At 35.1% G+C, this 19,363-nt stretch overlaps 1 protein-coding gene across 1 annotated transcript; it reads right to left on the bottom strand.

Moving 5' to 3' along the window:
- Positions 1 to 4,572: 4,572 nt before the first annotated feature.
- LOC132012164 (tubulin beta chain) lies at positions 4,573 to 5,138 on the bottom strand. The gene has a single exon (XM_059391801.1). It carries the CDS (start codon positions 5,120 to 5,122, stop codon positions 4,805 to 4,807), a length of 318 nt encoding a protein of 105 aa, XP_059247784.1. The 5' UTR covers positions 5,123 to 5,138; the 3' UTR covers positions 4,573 to 4,804.
- Positions 5,139 to 19,363: the final 14,225 nt, after the last annotated feature.

The following is a 19,363-nucleotide window of genomic DNA, read 5'->3' as shown; positions in this document are numbered from 1 at the left end:
TGGTTCCAGAGGTAACAACCATATTCTTACGCTAAATTCTGAGTTATACTCCACTGTACTACATTAGGGCAATAAATAATATATTATTTTATGTAACTGAAACATATCAAATCTGATAGAAAGTCCTATTATTAACTTGTAAGAGAACAAATCACCATTTTTAACCATGTTGAGGATTATAACCACCACAGGTATTAATAAATCAGTCCTCTCTGCCTAAGGAAATACTACAAAAAAGGGGAACTAAATATGCTCTGGAGCTCATTTTCAATAAAAACATGCTATTTTACTTTAAATAATGTTAAATATAACAATTTTCTTCACATTGGCCATGGCTTTCTTAAAAGTATTATGTATGGGGGCACCTGGGTGGCTCAGTGGGTTAAAGCCTCTGCCTTCGGCTCAGGTCATGATCCCAGGGTCCTGGGATCGAGCCCCACATCAGGCTCTCTGCTAGGCAGGGAACCTGCTCCCCACCACCGCCCGCCTACCTCTCTGCCTACTTGTGATCTCTGTCTGTCAAATTAAAAAAAAAAAAAATCTAAAAAAAAATATGTATGGCAGATTTGAACACTAAAAAAGAAAAATCATTATTACTTTGAGATAGTTGAGTTATTTAATGAGTAGGAAAGGCTTTTTCCTTATTATTTCAAAACAGTAGTAACCCTGCTCTGTGAATCATGCTTCTAAAGAAAAAGAAAGAACAGATTAATAAGAACTCTCTCAGCTATACTTGCTCAAGGAAGTGTGTAACCATGACGCAAGAGAATCTAATGAAATATTCAACAGGCATGTAGCTACACATTATCTATGAATTTATTATTTTAACGAGTTACTTTTTACTCTGTCATTAATGTACTTCAACTTATAACTATTGGAATGGATGACTGTCTAAACTTTTTTTTTTTTTAAGATTGTATTTATTTATTTTACAGCAAAGTGAGAGAGGGGAGGGGCAGAGGGAGAAGGAGAAGCAGACTCCCTGTTGAGCAAGAAGCCTGATGTGGGACCCAATCACTAAGCAGATGCCTAGTGACTGAGCCACGCAGATACACCCTGTATGAATTTCCTAAGAGCAAAATTTATTCTTAGCAACTCAGTACTTTGAAAGAACAAAAGTTGAATTTCATGTACTTCTTTAAACAAACAAAACAAAAACCTTATGATACCTGAAAGACATTCAGCCAATTCCAGAGTCATGACATATGCTTGCTTCTCAGTTTCATCATATTAGATGAAAGATTTAAGAAGGTCAAATGATGGAAGGTCCTAGCTGACAAAGTATATGAGAGTCCTTTAGGAAAGAATCACCAATAACTCTGTAAAGGTCAGATGAGTTATTATATTTTGACTTAGTTTTGTTTTAGAGGTAAAATAAAAATCTGATAAAATAGCCAAAGGCCAAAGTAAAAATAAAAGAAATCTCTGGCAGTTGTGAAAATAGGAAAATAGGTGAATGAGGTGAGAAATGAATATATATAAGTATAAGCTAGCAAAACAGATTTTTTCGGAAGAGAGGGAAGGAAAGAAAAAAGAAGGAGAAAGAAATGAATTCACTATCTAATGTGTACCAATGGTGTGTGTATTCAGGTAGGATCAATAATTTGTGTTTATTGAACCATTGTAAATACTATAAACAAACTAGAATATTTAATGGCATGCTTGAAGGATTTATAAACTCAAAATTATATTAAACAAATCAGTAATAATTCCAATTTTAATATTGCTACATCACAAAAACATCTCACAGTGTCTATAAACGCATTCACAGGGTCACTCCAATTATATGTTGTTGTGTTCAGGCTATTATTTACTGTCCATATGGTGTTTTTAAAATAATTACATGGTAAATGTTTTATATGTTCAGGTAACATCTAACATTGTTTTGGTACAAGCTTGCTTTGGGGCCATCGCTCTTTCCTGCTACACACAGAATGACATGACCTGCTCTACTGAAGATCTCAGTTACGTTAGCACTGTATGATATCTAGTTGTAGGGGAAAACAATAAATGCTGTTCATTAATCAAAAAGTATTGGTACATTTGTAAAGAATTCAAAGTATTTCAGGGATCTATGACAACCTATTAAGAATTAGTATTTTACTTCACTTTTTTAAATGTTGCATTTACTCCACCAACCTTTGAGGAATTACTGTCTTCACTACTTTTATGGATGGGGAAATGAAGTTTAGGGAGACTAAGTAAAGTCCAACATCATGGGTGATAAGATAAATTATGTGGAAACAAGAAGGTAGAAGGTTTAGGTTTGTTTTATTTTCATTGTGTTTCCTCCCCATAAAGAAATTAGGAATATAGACTAGGAACACATACACACACACACACACACACACGCGCGCACAGATGCAGATGACGTGAAACATAAACATATACAAAAGCAAATCTGACAAAGGGTAAATATATATTATCTTTCTTCCCAGAAACACTTCACAGTTTTGCAGAAGAGGAAAATACTTTTGTCCCTTTTTCTCACTTACAGAAATTAACTTCAACCTGAAATTTTTTTTCCAATATACCAACAGATAGTTTAATAGTTTCCAAGTATGATTTGGAAATATTCTTATGTGTTGAAATATGAACATATAAGTACTGTCCCTTTGCATTACTAATAAAGTAGTTGGTATCATATGGCTATCCCAGGGAGTGTAAAATGAAATACATATTCATATATCTTCTATTTACTAATTTATAAGGCAGGCACTGAATATTTAATATCTGTATGAATTAATAGAAAAGCCATAATGCCAACAAAATGGATAGGCTATGCTTGAACTACTCTTCCTGCTCCTATCTCTCTCTTAGCTATCTATCTGCAAGAGATGTAATAGATAAGGCCTGGGATTTTAAAAGGTCTTACATTTTCTTCAGCTTAAGAGCCTCTAATAAAAAGCATCTGTCTAATATCCAAGATTTTCATGACATACACTATCCAAAATGTTGGATTACTTGCTAGGAAATCAGTGCAAAGAGGTGATGTCACTTTTTTTTAATTTTTTTATTTTTTATAAGCATATATTTTTATCCCCAGGGGTACAGGTCTCTGAATCACCAGGTTTACACACTTCACAGCACTCACCAAAGCACATACCCTCCCCAATGTCCATAATCCCACATTTTAAAATCAAATACCATCTGAGTTCAACCTAAAATAAATTCTAATGTAAATTCAGTTTCTTCTCACAAATTTCATTAGAGTACCTCTTTTCATTAAATCTCTAACATAGCCTGCTGGATTGACAAATACGTTGGGCATATTCATGGAGAGTTTAACTTGCAGGAAGTGGGAAACAACCTTGGTTAAAGTTGCAAAGGACAAGAAGTAGAGAACAGAAACCATATGCTTGTTGCACATTTTCTGTAAATACCAAAGATTTAAACCAAAATGGGAAGACTGCAGCTGAATATTTCACTTTGTGCCTCTGAGTGTGGCATCTGTGTGCCTAAGGCTCCCACTCCAGACCACAGATTTATTTGCCACGTTTGAATCTCTAAAGATTCCTCTCTGTGATTCATTTCCTCCTCAACCATTCTGCAGAAAACTAAATTCTCTTTCACTTGCTACAGAAAGTTTTTATCAACAATAACACCACAGTACAGAGATTATTGCTTTCAGCTGCATGGGCAGATGTAGGCACACTCATGTCTAACTTGCTAATTGAATAGATCTATAAATTATCTATGAGTCACAAATAGACATCCTGCAAAAGAAGTAAATGGAGTGCTCAAATTAGCTTTCCTATTCTCCTCAGTCTCTTACATTTTTAAACTTTTCTTCACATCCTAACAGCACATCATGTTGCTGTTACTTCTGGTTTGATTTTTGTTGTTGTTGTTATTTTTCTCTCATTTAAAAAATACATTTCTCTTGGTTTTGTAATTTTATTTTTAAAGTTGAAACTACTGTATTTTTCTTCTAAATCAATGTTACAGAAAATATTTACTGAATGCATCCTGCATTTCACTTCTGTGTTGGCCATCTCATTATTGCTTGTAAGTAATCTTAAAATATTTTGTAAGGCAAATACTTTGCCCTCATGGGGACTGAGTCTTCATTTTTACTACATAATCAAATCTCCTTTGATGTTTTGAGTTCCTATTTAGGTAAATTCCAATATTGTTTGAAATGCAGGGAGCCATATTTGAATTTTACCTTGTGAAACTGAGGTATAGAAATTTATTTTGGCTACAATCTCAAGTTTTATACAGTTAGATAGAAATGCATAGACAAGTCATACAAATTTCCTTCAATGCCCCCATGATTGAATCTGTTGGACATAATTTGATAGGTTTAAAAGAAAAGGGCATGGAAGGTTGATTGGTTCATTTATCTGTCACTAAAATCCAACCTTGAGTCACTGCATTATGGAATTTTATCACCTAAAATCAAATGTCCTTTAAATTCAACTACTATATCTCACTTAGGAAAAATAATAATACAGAAGTATCATGTACAGAAGTAAGATCATTGCAGTTAGAACATTTATATTTGAAACATATTTATTAAGTTATTGGCAAGCAAGTTCAAATAAGTCCCTTAACTTTCCTGAACTTCACTTTTTTTTTTTTTTTTTCACTATGAAAATGCTTTAATGGCGGCGTCTGGACAGCAATGTGACGTCAAGACAGGAAGGAGAGCAAGTGCACACAGAGAACAGGTTGTGAGTGAATAAAGCGTTCACACCGCTTCCACGCGCTTCACCAGGTAATAGCTCTAGGCCACCTCCTCCCGGGCCACCTCCTCCTCTGCCTCCTCCTCGAACTCGCCCTCCTCCTCGGCCGTGGCCTCCTAGTACTGCTGGTACTCGGACACCAGGTCGTTCATGTTGCTCTCGGCCTCGGTGAACTCCATCTCGTCCATGCCCTCGCCCGTGTACCAGTGGAGGAAGGCCTTGCGCCGGAACATGGCCGTGAACTGCTCCGAGATGCGCTTGAACAGCTCCTGGATGGCCGTGCTGTTGCCGATGAAGGTGGCAGACATCTTAAGCCCCCGGGGCGGGATGTCGCACACGGCGGTCTTCACGTTGTTGGGGATCCACTCCACGAAGTAGCTGCTGTTCTTGTTTTGGACGTTCAGCATCTGCTCATCCCCCTCCTTCATGGACATGCGGCCCCTGAATACTGCGGCCACGGTCAGGTGTTTCTATAAAAAGGCAAAAGTTATAGTCAGTATTTAGTTCAATCCCTGTGACTTAGTATCCATTTCAGAAATGTTTTCCCACAAATTTCCTTCACAGAAACATTGTGACATACTATACATTAATGTATTTGGTACAGTATTAGGTATGGGAATATAGCAATTTTGGAAACTATACAAACATAATATACTCTGTTATAACATTTTACTATTAAGGTCAAATAGGATTATTTTGGTTGGAGAAGGCTTAAAAGGTACCTATTCTTTATACAATATCAAATATAATCCTTCAATAACACTTTTTTTTTTTTTGAAGATTTTATTTATTTATTTATTTGACAGAGAGATCACAAGTAGGCAGAGAGAGAGAGAGAGAAGCAGGCTCCCTGCTGAGCAGAGAGCCCGATGCAGAGCTCAATCCCAGAACCCTGGGATCATGACCCGAGTCAAAGACAAAGGATTAACCCACTGAGCCACCCAGGTGCCCCAAACACTTTATTGCATAAAATATTATTTTTTACATTTTATAAGTGAGAAAAAATTTCACTTACTCAAAGTTGTATAGTTACAAAATAGTTGTAAGATTTAGATTTAAAATGAAGGTCTGTTTGATTTTAAACCGTTGTTTTTATCCACTACACTGTAATGGGCTATGGGGTCAATAACTAGGAAAACAAACACCCAGGTGTGATGTTCCAAAGAAGGTGTCTTCAAAGGTATATATGGCTCTTGGAGGGAGTTATATATATATATAAACATAATGTCACCGTAGAGAGATGGAATTGGGGGAAGGGAGCAAGCAAAAATAGGGAGAAAGTAGAAATAAGAATGCAGAGACCGTGAGGACACAGCAACAAGTTCCAGGGAATACAGAACTCTGTTTAAAATGAAGATACAAAAAAAAAAAAAAAAAATTTCTATACAATAGAAAACTGCTTCAGTCAGAATCGCTCAATTATAGTAACTTCTGTGTTCTAATGGCTTCAAACAACAAAGCGTGGTTCTCATTTATATTTCATGTTTATTATGGGTTGGCTTGGTGTTGGGGTTTTTCCCTCTAAGATATCCTCATTCTGTGGCCTAACAGTGACAGAATATCATTAATTTGAGCATTACTGATTTTCTTAGTTCTATCTGCTATAACAAAATACTACAGGATTGGTACTTTATAAACAATAGAAATATGTTTCTCATAGTTCTGAAGGCTGAGAAGTACAAGATCAAGGTGCCAGTCACATTCTGGTGAGAGCCTGCTTCCTACTTCATTAGGCACTGTGCCTTCCTCCTGTGTCCTCAACATGATGGAATGAGTAGAAAATCTCTGTGAGACTACTTATATAAGAACACCAGTCACATTCATGTAGGCTCCACACTCATGACCTCCAGAGGCCTTACTTCCTAATACCATCATTTTGGGGAGTTAGGATTTCAATTATGAGTTTCAGGGATCACAACCATACTAAAGCACTAGCTGCCATGGTGGTAGAAATAGTGTCCTGTCTTAAAACCTCTGCCCAGTAATATCATATCTCACTTTGTCCCCAAATTTTCATTGCCCAAAGAAGGAAATGAAGAGTAAGATCCTATCATGTACCTAAGAGGAAAGCTGCAATATTTAGTAAACATATCTGGAACTTCCCAAGTTCCCTCCACTTCTAGGGAATAAATGTTTGCAAATAAAGGGGAAAGAGATTCGGTTAAATGGAATATAATTTACGGGAATATCTGATTCAGTGCCAAATTATAACCACTGAAATCCACTAAAGGTCCAAAAGAGGAAGATTTTGAGCAGAAGCACAATTTTTGGGAAAGGGTGGCAGAAAACCAAGCTAAACATGAATCAGGACTCACTACCAGTGCTAGAGTCTAACAAAATGAAAACTTCAGGAACTAAAGGAAACAAGGCAGAAAGGTATCAGACAGGGGGGATTTTGCTAACAAAAAATGCAGGTGAGGTATGATGACTATAAAAGGTGAAATCAAATTATAATGCTTACCACTCCAGCTACAGAGCAAAAGTTTGTTCTTTCTAAAGTCAGTATGCTAGTGAGAAAAGAGCTACTACTGATACCCTTTAACAACAGACTTTGTAATCCTAGTGGAAGACTGGGGTACTTAGGTGGCTCAGTCTGTTAATTGGCTGCCTTCGGCTTAGGTCAGGATCCCAGGGTCCTGGGATTGAGCACTGTGTCAAGCTCCCTGCTCAGTGGGGAGCCTGCTTTCTCTCTCTCTCTCTCTCTCTGCTGCTCCTTCTGCTTCTGATCTCTGGCTGATGCTCTCTCTCTCTCTCAAATAAATAAATAAAATCTAAAAAATATCCTAGTGGAAAATGACCTAGAAATAGTTCCTGGAACAACAGAGAGGTCTGAGAAAAGAGAGATGGGATTGACAGGAATGAAGAAATTCAGTAAACACTCATATGGGCTACCTAAAATTCTTGTGTTTCTTGACATTCCAACAACACCAATGAAAGGCGGGATCCATGATTCCTGAAGATGGAAAGAGACATGCTTGTATTTATGGTGGCATGTAATTATGAAAGGGTGAGGACTTTTAACGTGCTCAAGTCAAGGCTATTTTTATCTGGGCAGGGTGGGGAGGAGAAGAGAGAAGCATGTTTGAGTCTCATATGAAAAAGACCAAAATTCACAGCAACGATTTTCTTAGCTTCTTCTTTACTTCTCCAACCCAAGCAAATGTTTTCCTTTGTTTCTTATTATATTATACATGAGTTATATAGCATGATTGTGGCTGAGATTTTGAACTGAATTAAGATAATTAAGGTTTCTAGAATCTGTTAAGATTTTCATAGGGACCGGATGAAGCTTGTTAGAGAAGTTCCTATAGAGAAATATAAAGAGATATGTATTATAGAGATCATTTTAAGCCAAGGTATATTTTACCTAAAAATTTATAATTATATTCCAAAATGGCCTTCAAATACCAAAGCCAGAAAAGTGATTATAAGTGTTGAGGATAAAAGTGGAGTGAAGACACAAATGGGAAGATAAATTATGAGATCAGAGGTTATGTTAGGTAACTGTATAAACATGAGATACATATGTTTATATAACATAAGAAATTATTTAATACATTATTTAACATAAGAAACATAGGTTTATAAATGGAGTTGTTTTGGCAAAAACCTCAGGAGTGAATAAATGATTGTCTAAAGTATGACTAATATGGTAGACCATGTAGAAGTTATAGAAATTATGCATGTCTTAATGGCAGTTACTAAATTCCTCTTGTGTTATGAACTAAAGCTTCCCAGGGATTACCAGGAAGATACCTGAGACATATTACATGGCAGTCAGTGTGCCCAGGATGATACCTCTAGCCCATCTTCATAAAAATAGTCCAGGCACTAGAGTAATCTGTGGAATTCCAGATCTCCCATAAAGTACACTTTTAATATAGGTCATTGACTATTGCCACCTGTTACTTTAAGAATGGTATAAAAGACCAAACCAACACTAAATAAGTTGCCTATTATATTCAGTTGTGTCCTCCAGAAAACAGATGCCAGCACAAAGTTAGAAATACAAGGAATATCTGAAATAACACATAAGAGATAAAGGAGAGAAGAGAAAGTAGTAGGTAGGGTAAACTTGCAGATAATAATGCTGCTCTGACATATATGAATGGAGAGGGGCATGGAAGGAGGATTGGGAAGGAAGTTGCACCCTACAGTGCAACTAAGAAAGTCTCATCCAGCCCAGCAGGGAATTCAGGTGTAGAGATTGCCTAAAGAAGCGTTCTGCACGGGGCAGGAATGACTATAGGCCCCAGATCTTTAACCAAGTTCAGTTACTAGCTATGGCTGAAGACGACTCAGCTCAAATTCGGCAGCAGGTCTCAAAGGTGCTGCAGCTGGAGCCTTCAATTAAATTTACTCTTTACACCTGATTGCCTGGATCTCTCTTTACAGGAGAGCCAAGTAACTAACTTCCATGGCCTCCACATATTCCTACGACGTTCTATAATGCTGGATCAAATTCTGAGCACTGCATTTTACACGAGGTATAAGTAAATGAAAGTAGCTACATAAAGCTGGAATTGAAGTAAAAAATGAAATGAAGAAATAGAAGATATTTAATCAAGATAAAAAATAATTAAGAAATGCCTGATAGAGCCCTGAAATATAATAGGTAGGGAGAAAAAAAAGAGTATATTTATCATAAGTTATATAAGCAAGATCCATTCCACCAAGGAGTGAACTTTGCAACCATGAGTATTGTACAGTAATGGCAGTTTAAAAAGTAGCATGTTCCTCTTCCCTAGTAACACTCAAGCTGAAGTTAATTAACTACCAGCCAGGGATACCATATAGGGCTTACTTAGAAGCACTATAAGAGGCTGTTCTAGGAGTCTTCCTCTCTTATCATTCAGTGTCATTCTGTGAATTTTCTAGACTTACCTACTGTAGAATTTAGAGAAACCCTCTTCATTTCCCACACTATTATTTTCTTTATATGAACTGAACAACCACAAAACAGAGAAGCTTTTGGTACATTTCCAGTGAACACCTAAAGCTGTAGTGTAATACCACTTCATAGTCATGCATTACATCTCATGAGATTAAGAGGAAGAAATCCTTGGTGTCATTCTTTGTCTTCCAAGTGCTTTTATACATGTGATTTCATTAGTTCTTGGGTCATTCCTGTAAGGAAAATTGGAGGTCAGATATTCTCCCTTATCCTCATTATGAAGACAGCAGAATGAGAAGAGAAGAGGAGATGACTAAATCAGAAATCTCAATAATTTGGGAGTATAGCTAGAAATAGAAATCAGGATTTTTGTTCCAAGATATTAAAAATGAATAGTTTTAAAGCTGTTTTTGTAACTTTAAACACAAACAAACACAATCCAAGAACGACATGAAAAAGCAGTATTCACCCTGTGGGCCCCAGTCTGCTCTCAGAGTGAATTTCCATTAGCCTCTTTGTGATGTGTAACTGCATAGAGACTGATGTCGTGATATGACTCCAGGTTTTTAATAGAATGCTCAGTAGACCCCAGAATGTAAAGCAATAAAATCATAATCTGTCCTCTGAGTCAGCACAGCAGTATAAATTGAATGGTGAGCCACAGAAATAACTTGTCCTATAACTCAGCCTGACAAAACACAGATGTCATTATTATCACTAATTAATATGTAATTACCTGACATGTATCAGGTGCTGTTTTGTTCAACCCAATAGAAAAGGGCAGAATGGGCACATAGAAGACAGCATACCTTAGTAGGGGGAATAAGAGAAGAAAAGACAGTGAAAACAGGAGGGGAATAAAAGCATTAAATCAGATATGGAAAGACCTGGATTTTGTTGTGGCTTTGCCACTAACATTCTCTGTAACCTTGAGCAGTTTACTCAATATCCTTGAATATAAATTTCTTATTTTATAAAATAACATGAATTAATAAATAATTCTGAGTCCCATCTATCTCTAGGATTCCATTAATGATAACTAACATCCTTATACTTTTATACTTTACAGACTCATATCCTGAACTACTTCACATTGACTGACAGGTTACTAAGGATGTCATTTACAATCTCACTCCTACTTAAACTCCTTCCATAGTACAGTAATCCTGTACTCTAGTTAACGGAGAGTATCCTTTAAGCTCAGTATAAAACAAAGAGATTATTTTCTCAGATATACTTTGGTATAGATTGTTCTTGTTTAACACTTGTTATTTAAGTGACACAACCATATAAAAAGACTAGTGAAAAAGTAGGCATTAAGCAGAAATGGAGGAAGATAAAAGAATTGAGACTGGAAGATGCGCTCATTCCTCTCTTATAACTGAAAGTCAGAATCATAGCCAAATTTTAGTGAGATATCACAGAAATATAAGTAGCTATGATATTTATGCTAGCAAATATACAAAACTAATCTTTTGTTATATATTATTATAGAAAACACAGGACATCGGGAGAAATAGTGTCAGAACTGTCACTTACTTTTGAGGCATTGGGCAAAGATTTATACATCTTTTTGAATAGGCTGTAAAATTATTGAGTGCCTACTATGAGCCAAGAGATTTTAGAAAATAGTATATGAGCGAATAACAATGAAAAAGGGCTTTATTTAAAGTTTAGAAAAGCAGGCCTTGGTTTCTTTGGCTTTTAAAAAAGTAAGGACAGATTCTAATTTCCTGACTATATGACTCATTATATATGACCTTGGAACTTGTCATTCCTGTCCTAAAAAGAATAAAGCTAAACAAACTAAAAAGAATAGCAGTTCTTAGATTCATTGGAGATCTAAGGTTACATGGCAAGGTACAACCCTCAAAACTGGAGACAGAGGTGGATACAGAGAACCAAAATTTACCTGGAGCCCATGAACTGCACCTGCTACTAGAGTTAGTACCAGCAGGAATATTTTATAATTGACTAATTACTGGAGGCTCAGTGTAGACCATCTTGAAAGTTAAGAATGTCACTATGATGACAAATATATTATTGCTAAGAGAGAGTAGGGATTTCATGATTGTTTCATAAGATGGCCCTCATTTTTGTCCCATCTACCTCAAAAAAACAAAACAAAACAAAAACTTAGCATCCATTCACAAACAAAAAGCCTCTGTGAGAGTTGTGGGTAGGTACAGGCTGTGAACACTATAATAGCCTACAACAAGTTCCAGATCCTCTCAGCTGCAGTCTGGGAACACCTGAAGGAAACAGACTTGGGCAGTTACCCATGGATAATTAAGTCTTTGTGGAAGTCCAGGTTCACAGAGGGGATGTTTGAACACTCCACTGGGCAAAAATATACATGTTTAGATACATTGGAATGGGTAACAGGACAGCTTGACTTTGCTTCTTTCACCTGTCCCTCAAGGCATTATGGCTTAGGGCTAAGTGAGACCTTCTGGGCTATGATTTCTTGTGCAGAGAAAAAAAGAGAGCAAGTGAGTACCCAGCTTCTATAGCTGTATTGGATGATGCCAAAGAGATTCATTTTTCTCTCACAGTATCTAGAATACTAAATCAGATCTCCATGACTAGGAGGAGATAGGAGATTGGAAAAGCAAAGATAAGATTCTCTGAGGGCATTCAGTGGATGTGGATCTTGCTGACTCCATTACAGGCTTCATTAGGAAGCCCAATCACAACCAATGGGAAAGCCTCACTCACCTGTGAATCTTCCCAACTGTCTCACTGCCACCATTGACCCCACACACCTCATTCATATGTCCCTTACTTTGCAACATGCTCTCATGTTCCTAAAGGCAGCAGCAGGAGTGAACTTTGTAGATGGCTAGAGAGCATGTGCAGAAAGTATGGCAGGGTCTGTAGGCAAAGAAGAAACCACAACTTTTAGCTGTAGCACTACCTTTGAGAAAACAAAAGAAAGGCTATCAGCAGTGGTATGGTATAATGTAGGACTAAGAGAAGACATATAAGCTTAAGAATTTGGCCTTATGAGAAGGCAAGACTTGTGGAGTAGATATACCTATAGAAGGTCTGAGAACACCTTGGAATCACAGCTGGACTGACAGAGGTATTTCTCCCCTGAAGACAGTAAAGATTGAAGGAGGTGACTGCAACTTTAAATGTAAAGACAGCAGAGAAAAACCCAAAGAACATAAAATACCAAGAAAACATTAAAGGATCAAAATAGTCTTCTAGTAACCAAAGCCAAAGGCATGGACATCTATGTTTTATAATAAATAACTCAAAATTACCAAATTAAGAAAAAAGATATAATACAAAAAGACAATTCAGTGAACAGGAAAGTCGTACACAAACCAAATGAGAAATTTAACAAAGAGATAGAATTGATAGAAAAAAAAAAAGAAACAGAAACTCTGGAACTGAAGAATTCAGTGAATAAAATGAAAAAAAAAAAGTGAGCATCAACAACAGAATAGATCAAACAGAAAAAAGAGTCTGTGGGTTGGATAGTAGAAACTTTGAGATTACTCAGAAGAGAAGAAAGAAAAAAGTAAAGAGTAAAGAAAGCCTGGAGGATTTATGGAATGTCATCTAAAGAACCAATATGCAAATTGACAGAGGAACAAAAGGAGAAGAGAGGGAGAAGGGGGTAGAAATCTAATTTAAAGTAATGGCTGAGAATTTCCTAAAGCTGGGGAGAGAGTGAACATACAACTTCATAAAGTTAACAGACCTCTCCATAATTTCAATCCCAAAAGGTCTCCTTTAAGATACATTATAATTAAACTGCAAAAATCAAATAGAAAGGAAAAATCTTAAGCAGCAAGAGAAAAGAAAATTGAACCTACAAAGGAACCCCCATTAGTCTATCGGTGGGTTTATCCGAAAAAAAATGTATAGATGAGGAGAGAGTGAGATGCTATATTTGAAGTGTTGGAAGATTAAACTTCCAGCTAAGAACACTTCATCTTGCAAAATTATTCTTCAGAAATGAAGGAGAGATAAAGAATTTTTAAAAAGAACATAATTTTTATACATAATATCATATCATCTACAAACAAAAACAATTTTAATTCCTTTCTGATTTGAATGACTTTTATTTCTTAATTTTGCCTGATTGCACTGGCTAGGACTTCAAGTACTATATTAAATAAGACCAAGAAGTAGAAAATAACAAGAGAGCTATAAAAGAGCCAGAAAATAATTTAAAAGGTGACTCTAATAAGGAGATTAGATCAGTAATACCTCCAAAAAAGAAAGTCCCAGAACCATATGATTTTACTGATGAAATCTACCAAATATTTATTTTTTTCTTTTCATTCACATGTTTATTATAAAATTAATATAAATATAGGTAAGTTTTACAATGTCGGTATAGAGATGAATACAAAGCAAAACAACAAAATATTAACTGTTATCCCATCAGGTGGGAAATGTATCAAATATTTAAAGAAGAATTAACACCAATCTTGCTTAAATTCTTCCAAAAAATTGAAGAGGCCGTATCACTTCTAAACTCATTTACCAGACCAACATTATCTTGATGCCAAAACCAGATAAGGACACACTACAAGAAAACTGTAGACTAATACTCCTAATGAATCCAAAAATTCTCAACAAAATATTAGCAAGCTGAGTCCAAGAACACATTAAAAGAATCTTTACTTTGATCAGGTGAGATTTACCTCTGAGATACAAGGATGATATACCATACAAAAGTCAATAAATATTACATACCATATTAACAGAATGAAAAATAAAAATCATATGATCATCTCAACAGGTGCAGGTAAAACACTGGGCAAAATACAAATGCTTTTATTATATTAAAAAAATCAACAAATCTGGTAAGTAACACACCCTAACATAATAAAAACTATATATGACAAGCCCTCAGCTAACATCATACTTAACGGTGAAAGACTGAAAGCTCTTCCTCTAAATTCAAGAAAAAGATATGAAAGTCCATGCTCTTAATTAATATAGTACTACAAGTTCTAGCCAGAGCGATCTGACAAAATAAAGAAATAAAGGATGTCCAAATCAGAAACTAATTAAAGTTTTTTTTGTTTGTAGATGATATAATGTTATGCATAAAAATCCAAAGACTCTACCAGAAAATTTAGAATTAGTTAAAAAATTTAATAAAATTGCATAATACAAAATCAACATACAGAAGTCAATTTATAGTCTAACAATGAGCTATCTGAAAAATAAAGAAAAATCACATTCATAATAACTGAAAAATAATAAAATACTTAGGAATACATTTAATCGGGAGCTGAAAATCTGTACACTGAAAACTATAAGACTTTGCTGAAAAAAATTGAAGAGACACAATGGAAAGATATCCCATGACTATGGACCAGAAAAATTAGTATTTGCTAAAATATCTATACTATTTACATATTCAATGAAATTCCTACCAAAATTCCAATAGCATTTTTCACTGAATTAGGAAAAAACATTCCTCAAATTTATGTGGAATCACAGACTGCTAATAGCCAAAGCAATCCTGAGAGAGAAAAAACAAAGACATATTTCCTGATTTCAATCTATAATACAAACCTATAGTAATTCAAAGAGTACAGTACTGACATAGAAGTAGACATACAGACCAACGGAACAGAATCAAGAGCTTAATAATAAACCCCTGTGTGTGTAATTGACTAATATTTGACAAGGGAACCAAGAATACTCAATGGGGAAAAGATAGTTTCTTGAATAAATTGTGTTGGGAAAACTACATAACCACATGCAGAAAAATTAAATTGAACCCTTACACCACTCAAAAACTTAAAATGGATTAAAGACTTAACCATAAGACCTGAAACCATTAAACTCCTAGAAGAAAACTGGGGAAAATATCATTGGCATTGGTCTTAGCAGCAATCTTTTTTAATATATGACACCAAACATAAGCAATAAAAGCAAAGATCAGTAAGCAGGATTATATCAACTAAAATGCTTTGTACTATAAAATAAACAATTCACAAAATGAAAAGGTAACCTATAGAGTAGGAGAACATAGAGGAACTGAACAGACATTTTGCCAAAGAAGACATACAAATGGCCCAAAGGTACATGAAAGATGTTCAGCATCTCTGCTTATCAGGGAAATACTAATCAAAACCACAATGAGCTATCATGTCACACCTGTTAGAATGGCAATCATCACAAAAGACAAACGGTAACAAGTGTTGCAAGGTTGTGGAGAAATGAGAATGCTTGTGTAATTTTGAAGGAAATGTAAATTGTTACAGCTGCTATGGAAAATATGAAGTCTCCTCAAAAAAATAAAAATAGAAGTACAATATGAACTAACAATCCCACTTCTGTATATATATCTAAAATAAGTGAAAATGGGATATCAGAGAGATGTGTGTACTCTATACTATAGCCAAGATGTGGAAACAATCTGTTTAAGTCAATGGATAAATGGTTAAAGAAGATGAGGCATATATATATATATATATACACACCTGTACACACACACAAATATTATTCATCCATGAAAAAGAAGGACATCCTGCTGTTTGTGACAACATGCTAAATGAAGTAAGTCAGACAGGAAAAATACTGTGTGACCTCGCTTTTATGTTTAAAAGCCAAACTCATAGAAACAGAGTAGAATAGGGTTGGGCAGAGGGTGTTGGGGGTGGAAATATTGGTCAGTGGGTACAAACTTCCAGTTTGATAATGAATATGTTTGGGGGATATAATGTATAGCATAGAAGTATTATTATCAATACTATATTATATACTTGAAAGTTATAAGACAGAATTTAAATATTCTTATCACAAAAAATAAATGGTAATTCTGGGATATGATGGAGGTATTAGCTAGTATTAGCTAGTGCTATGGTGGTAATTATTTTGCAATATATAAGTGTATTTTAATCTACACACTATACCTCTTAAACTTACACAATATCATATGTCAATCATGTTTCAAAAAAGCTAGAAGAAAAAAAAAGAATGCCTGGCTATACACTAAGTGTCAAAGCTATGCTTTATATCTAAGCATATCTAATAGCTTTATACATCAATGGTTTTTTGCATATAGATATCAACAAAATAGAGGTCATACTGAGAATGGTGACTATAATACTTAAGGACTTGAAGCATATTATGAAGAAAAATCAAAACTGTCAAGTATAAGAACACTGGATAAAAATTACATAGATTTCAGCTTAATATAAAGAACTTTATAATCATGATTTCCTGGGAGAGTATAGGTAGTCACCATTTTCATTTTCCTGAATATAGCTACATTACATTTCCTAGTCCTTTGGAGGTAAGGACATCCAGGTGACTGAGATACCAGCAGAAGTAATATACATAAAACCCAGGCCTGATACATAAGATCTCCCATGCGTGATCTTTTGTCTCTTTTTCACCTCTCACAATTAAGTGGAAAATACTATAAAGACTTAGTAGGATTGCGGTATTTTCAGATAGATCCTGTCCCTTTACTCTCCTGAAACCCATGATTAGGCTTCATTAAATGATAAATAAACTTCCTATTTATAAAGCTACTGAGATCTGGAATTTAGCTGTTGCAGCAAACAGTACCACCTATCTTAGGTAGTCTAGTAGTCAAGAACAAATTATATTCCCATGTGCCAGTTATTTGCCTGTTTCCTCCCACATTCATACTCTGCTCTTTTTGGCAGAGGAGCTAATTTTTAAAATTTTGTTTTGTTTTGTTTTCAGGCCACCTTGCCAATTGCTTTAATTGAAGCTACTGGCAGAAGATTGGTGGGAGAAAGGAAGGAAGAAATCCAAGTGTTTCTCCCCCTCCTTAATCCCCATCTCTGACAAAATAACAGTGATTACTTCTTTCCATGACTGAACTCCTGCAAGTAGGATTTACCATGGTTATAGTTTCTGGTATATGGCCTAGACTGCTAAACTGAGGTAGCAGTCTCTGTTCTTGGTCACACGAGGCATAGATTTAAGTGCAGCTTTCTAAATTTGTCAAATTCAGAATTAACCTGTATTTCCTGGTTGCTTTTATAACTAACAGTTTTAAAATTGTTATTCTATTTTAAATATATATTTTTTGTTACCTGGCACAGGTTTTGTTCTCTTGGATGGATACAAAATGCTTCATTTTGGTTGCTAACAATGATATATGTGAAATTAAAATAGAGGATCAACTTATACATTAGATGATATTCAAAGCCATTTCATAGTCAAATAAAATAATTTCATTTCAAAGATTGAGTAGGTATGCTAAAAGTAGTATATTACTCAAGATACTCTCAGTTGTAACAGAACACTCAAGATAGCTTAAACAACATAATTCAACTGCTTATACACCTCAAATTATAGATCTGGTGGAGTAGTGGTTGTCTCCAATTCAGTAATATTGGGGCCATAGTTCCATTCCTGTGTGTTTTACCTCTAACCTCCTTTATATACTCATCATCTGAAGGTTGCATGTTGTGTTCTGATTGGCTTAATTCTGGATCATCAGTGGTGCATCTATGCTTACATCCATTACGACCAAACCTAGATGTGGACACATTGTGTATCTTATCCAAAACAAAAAGTTGTAACACCTCCAGATATTAATGGATTCCTAAAGAAAAAAAGGTTGCTCTTAGAGAGAGGGAAGAGGGAGAATGGATGCCATGTAAATATTTAACAAGCATCCACAGTGAGTACTTAGAATTTCAGTTTTTGTTTTTAAATAGAACTTCTTTTCTCCCTTTAAATCACTCAGATCTTTAAACCGATCAGAAATTAAATTGGCCTGAATGGGGAAAATCTGACTATCATCAGCTATCTTATTGGATTCTAATAGGATCTTCAGAAAGGCTATTTTTACAGAGGCAATGGGTAAAATATAATGGGAAATTTGATCAATGTTACACTCTTAAAATTCTCTTGTAAAAGTAATTACTTTTACAAATTTAATAAATTTACTCACTGCAAATTCAAATATAAGTGCATTTCCTAAATTATTTCAAAATGTGCATGTCCAATTAGGAAACCCATCTGTAGATTATTTTCCTATAGGAGCCTAAAATATGTTGAGAATGACAAATATAGTGATTAATAACAATGAAATATTATAGCCAAGATGTGTATGCTTTCTTTAGACACTCTCTCTAACGTTTTATGATTTATGACTTGTTAGTTGAGATCAAGCCATTACATTTTCACCAAGGTGCAATTTAATGTTCATCTTAATAGGAATCATGAATATATTTGAGTGCTTAATTTGACCAGAATACTGTGCTAAGCATATCTCATTTATTTCCCACAACAGTTTTATTAATTTAATATTATTATCTCCCTTTATAGATAAGGAGGCTGAGTTTAATAGAAAGAAGCAAACAAGGGCTCTTAAACTGCTAGGGTACAATTAACAATTGTATGACTATAATAAGACCTTTGCACTTTTCTTGATATCAGTTGATTTTTCACTACGGTAGCCTGATCTTAGCTAAGCAAACAACTTTAAATAAAGTAGAAAGTAGCAGTTATTTAGAGCAAGAGATATTAGTAGCCTCTTCAACAACAGTAACCGTAACAATAGAATCATATCCAGTTTAAAAGTTCTTATTAACAAAAGCAGAAAACAACAAGACATCAAAAAAGGAGTCAAGAAGGAGTCCATGAGCTATTCAGCTCCAAAAATTGCTTCTCCAGCTTACATTAACATTGATAAAATTTAAGACGTCTAAAGAGCCACAAAAGGAAGAAGAGGGTGGGTTGGAACAGAGAGCTAAGACATGACACTCTCCTCAGCTCCAACATTGACGTTGTAAAGAAGAGGTCTCAGAATTGT

The sequence above is a fragment of the Mustela nigripes genome, chromosome 1 (genome assembly GCF_022355385.1).
Source record: "Mustela nigripes isolate SB6536 chromosome 1, MUSNIG.SB6536, whole genome shotgun sequence".
Taxonomy (NCBI): domain Eukaryota; kingdom Metazoa; phylum Chordata; class Mammalia; order Carnivora; family Mustelidae; genus Mustela; species Mustela nigripes.
Note: the sequence above shows the minus strand (reverse complement) of the source record. Positions and strands in the feature narration are given on the sequence as shown.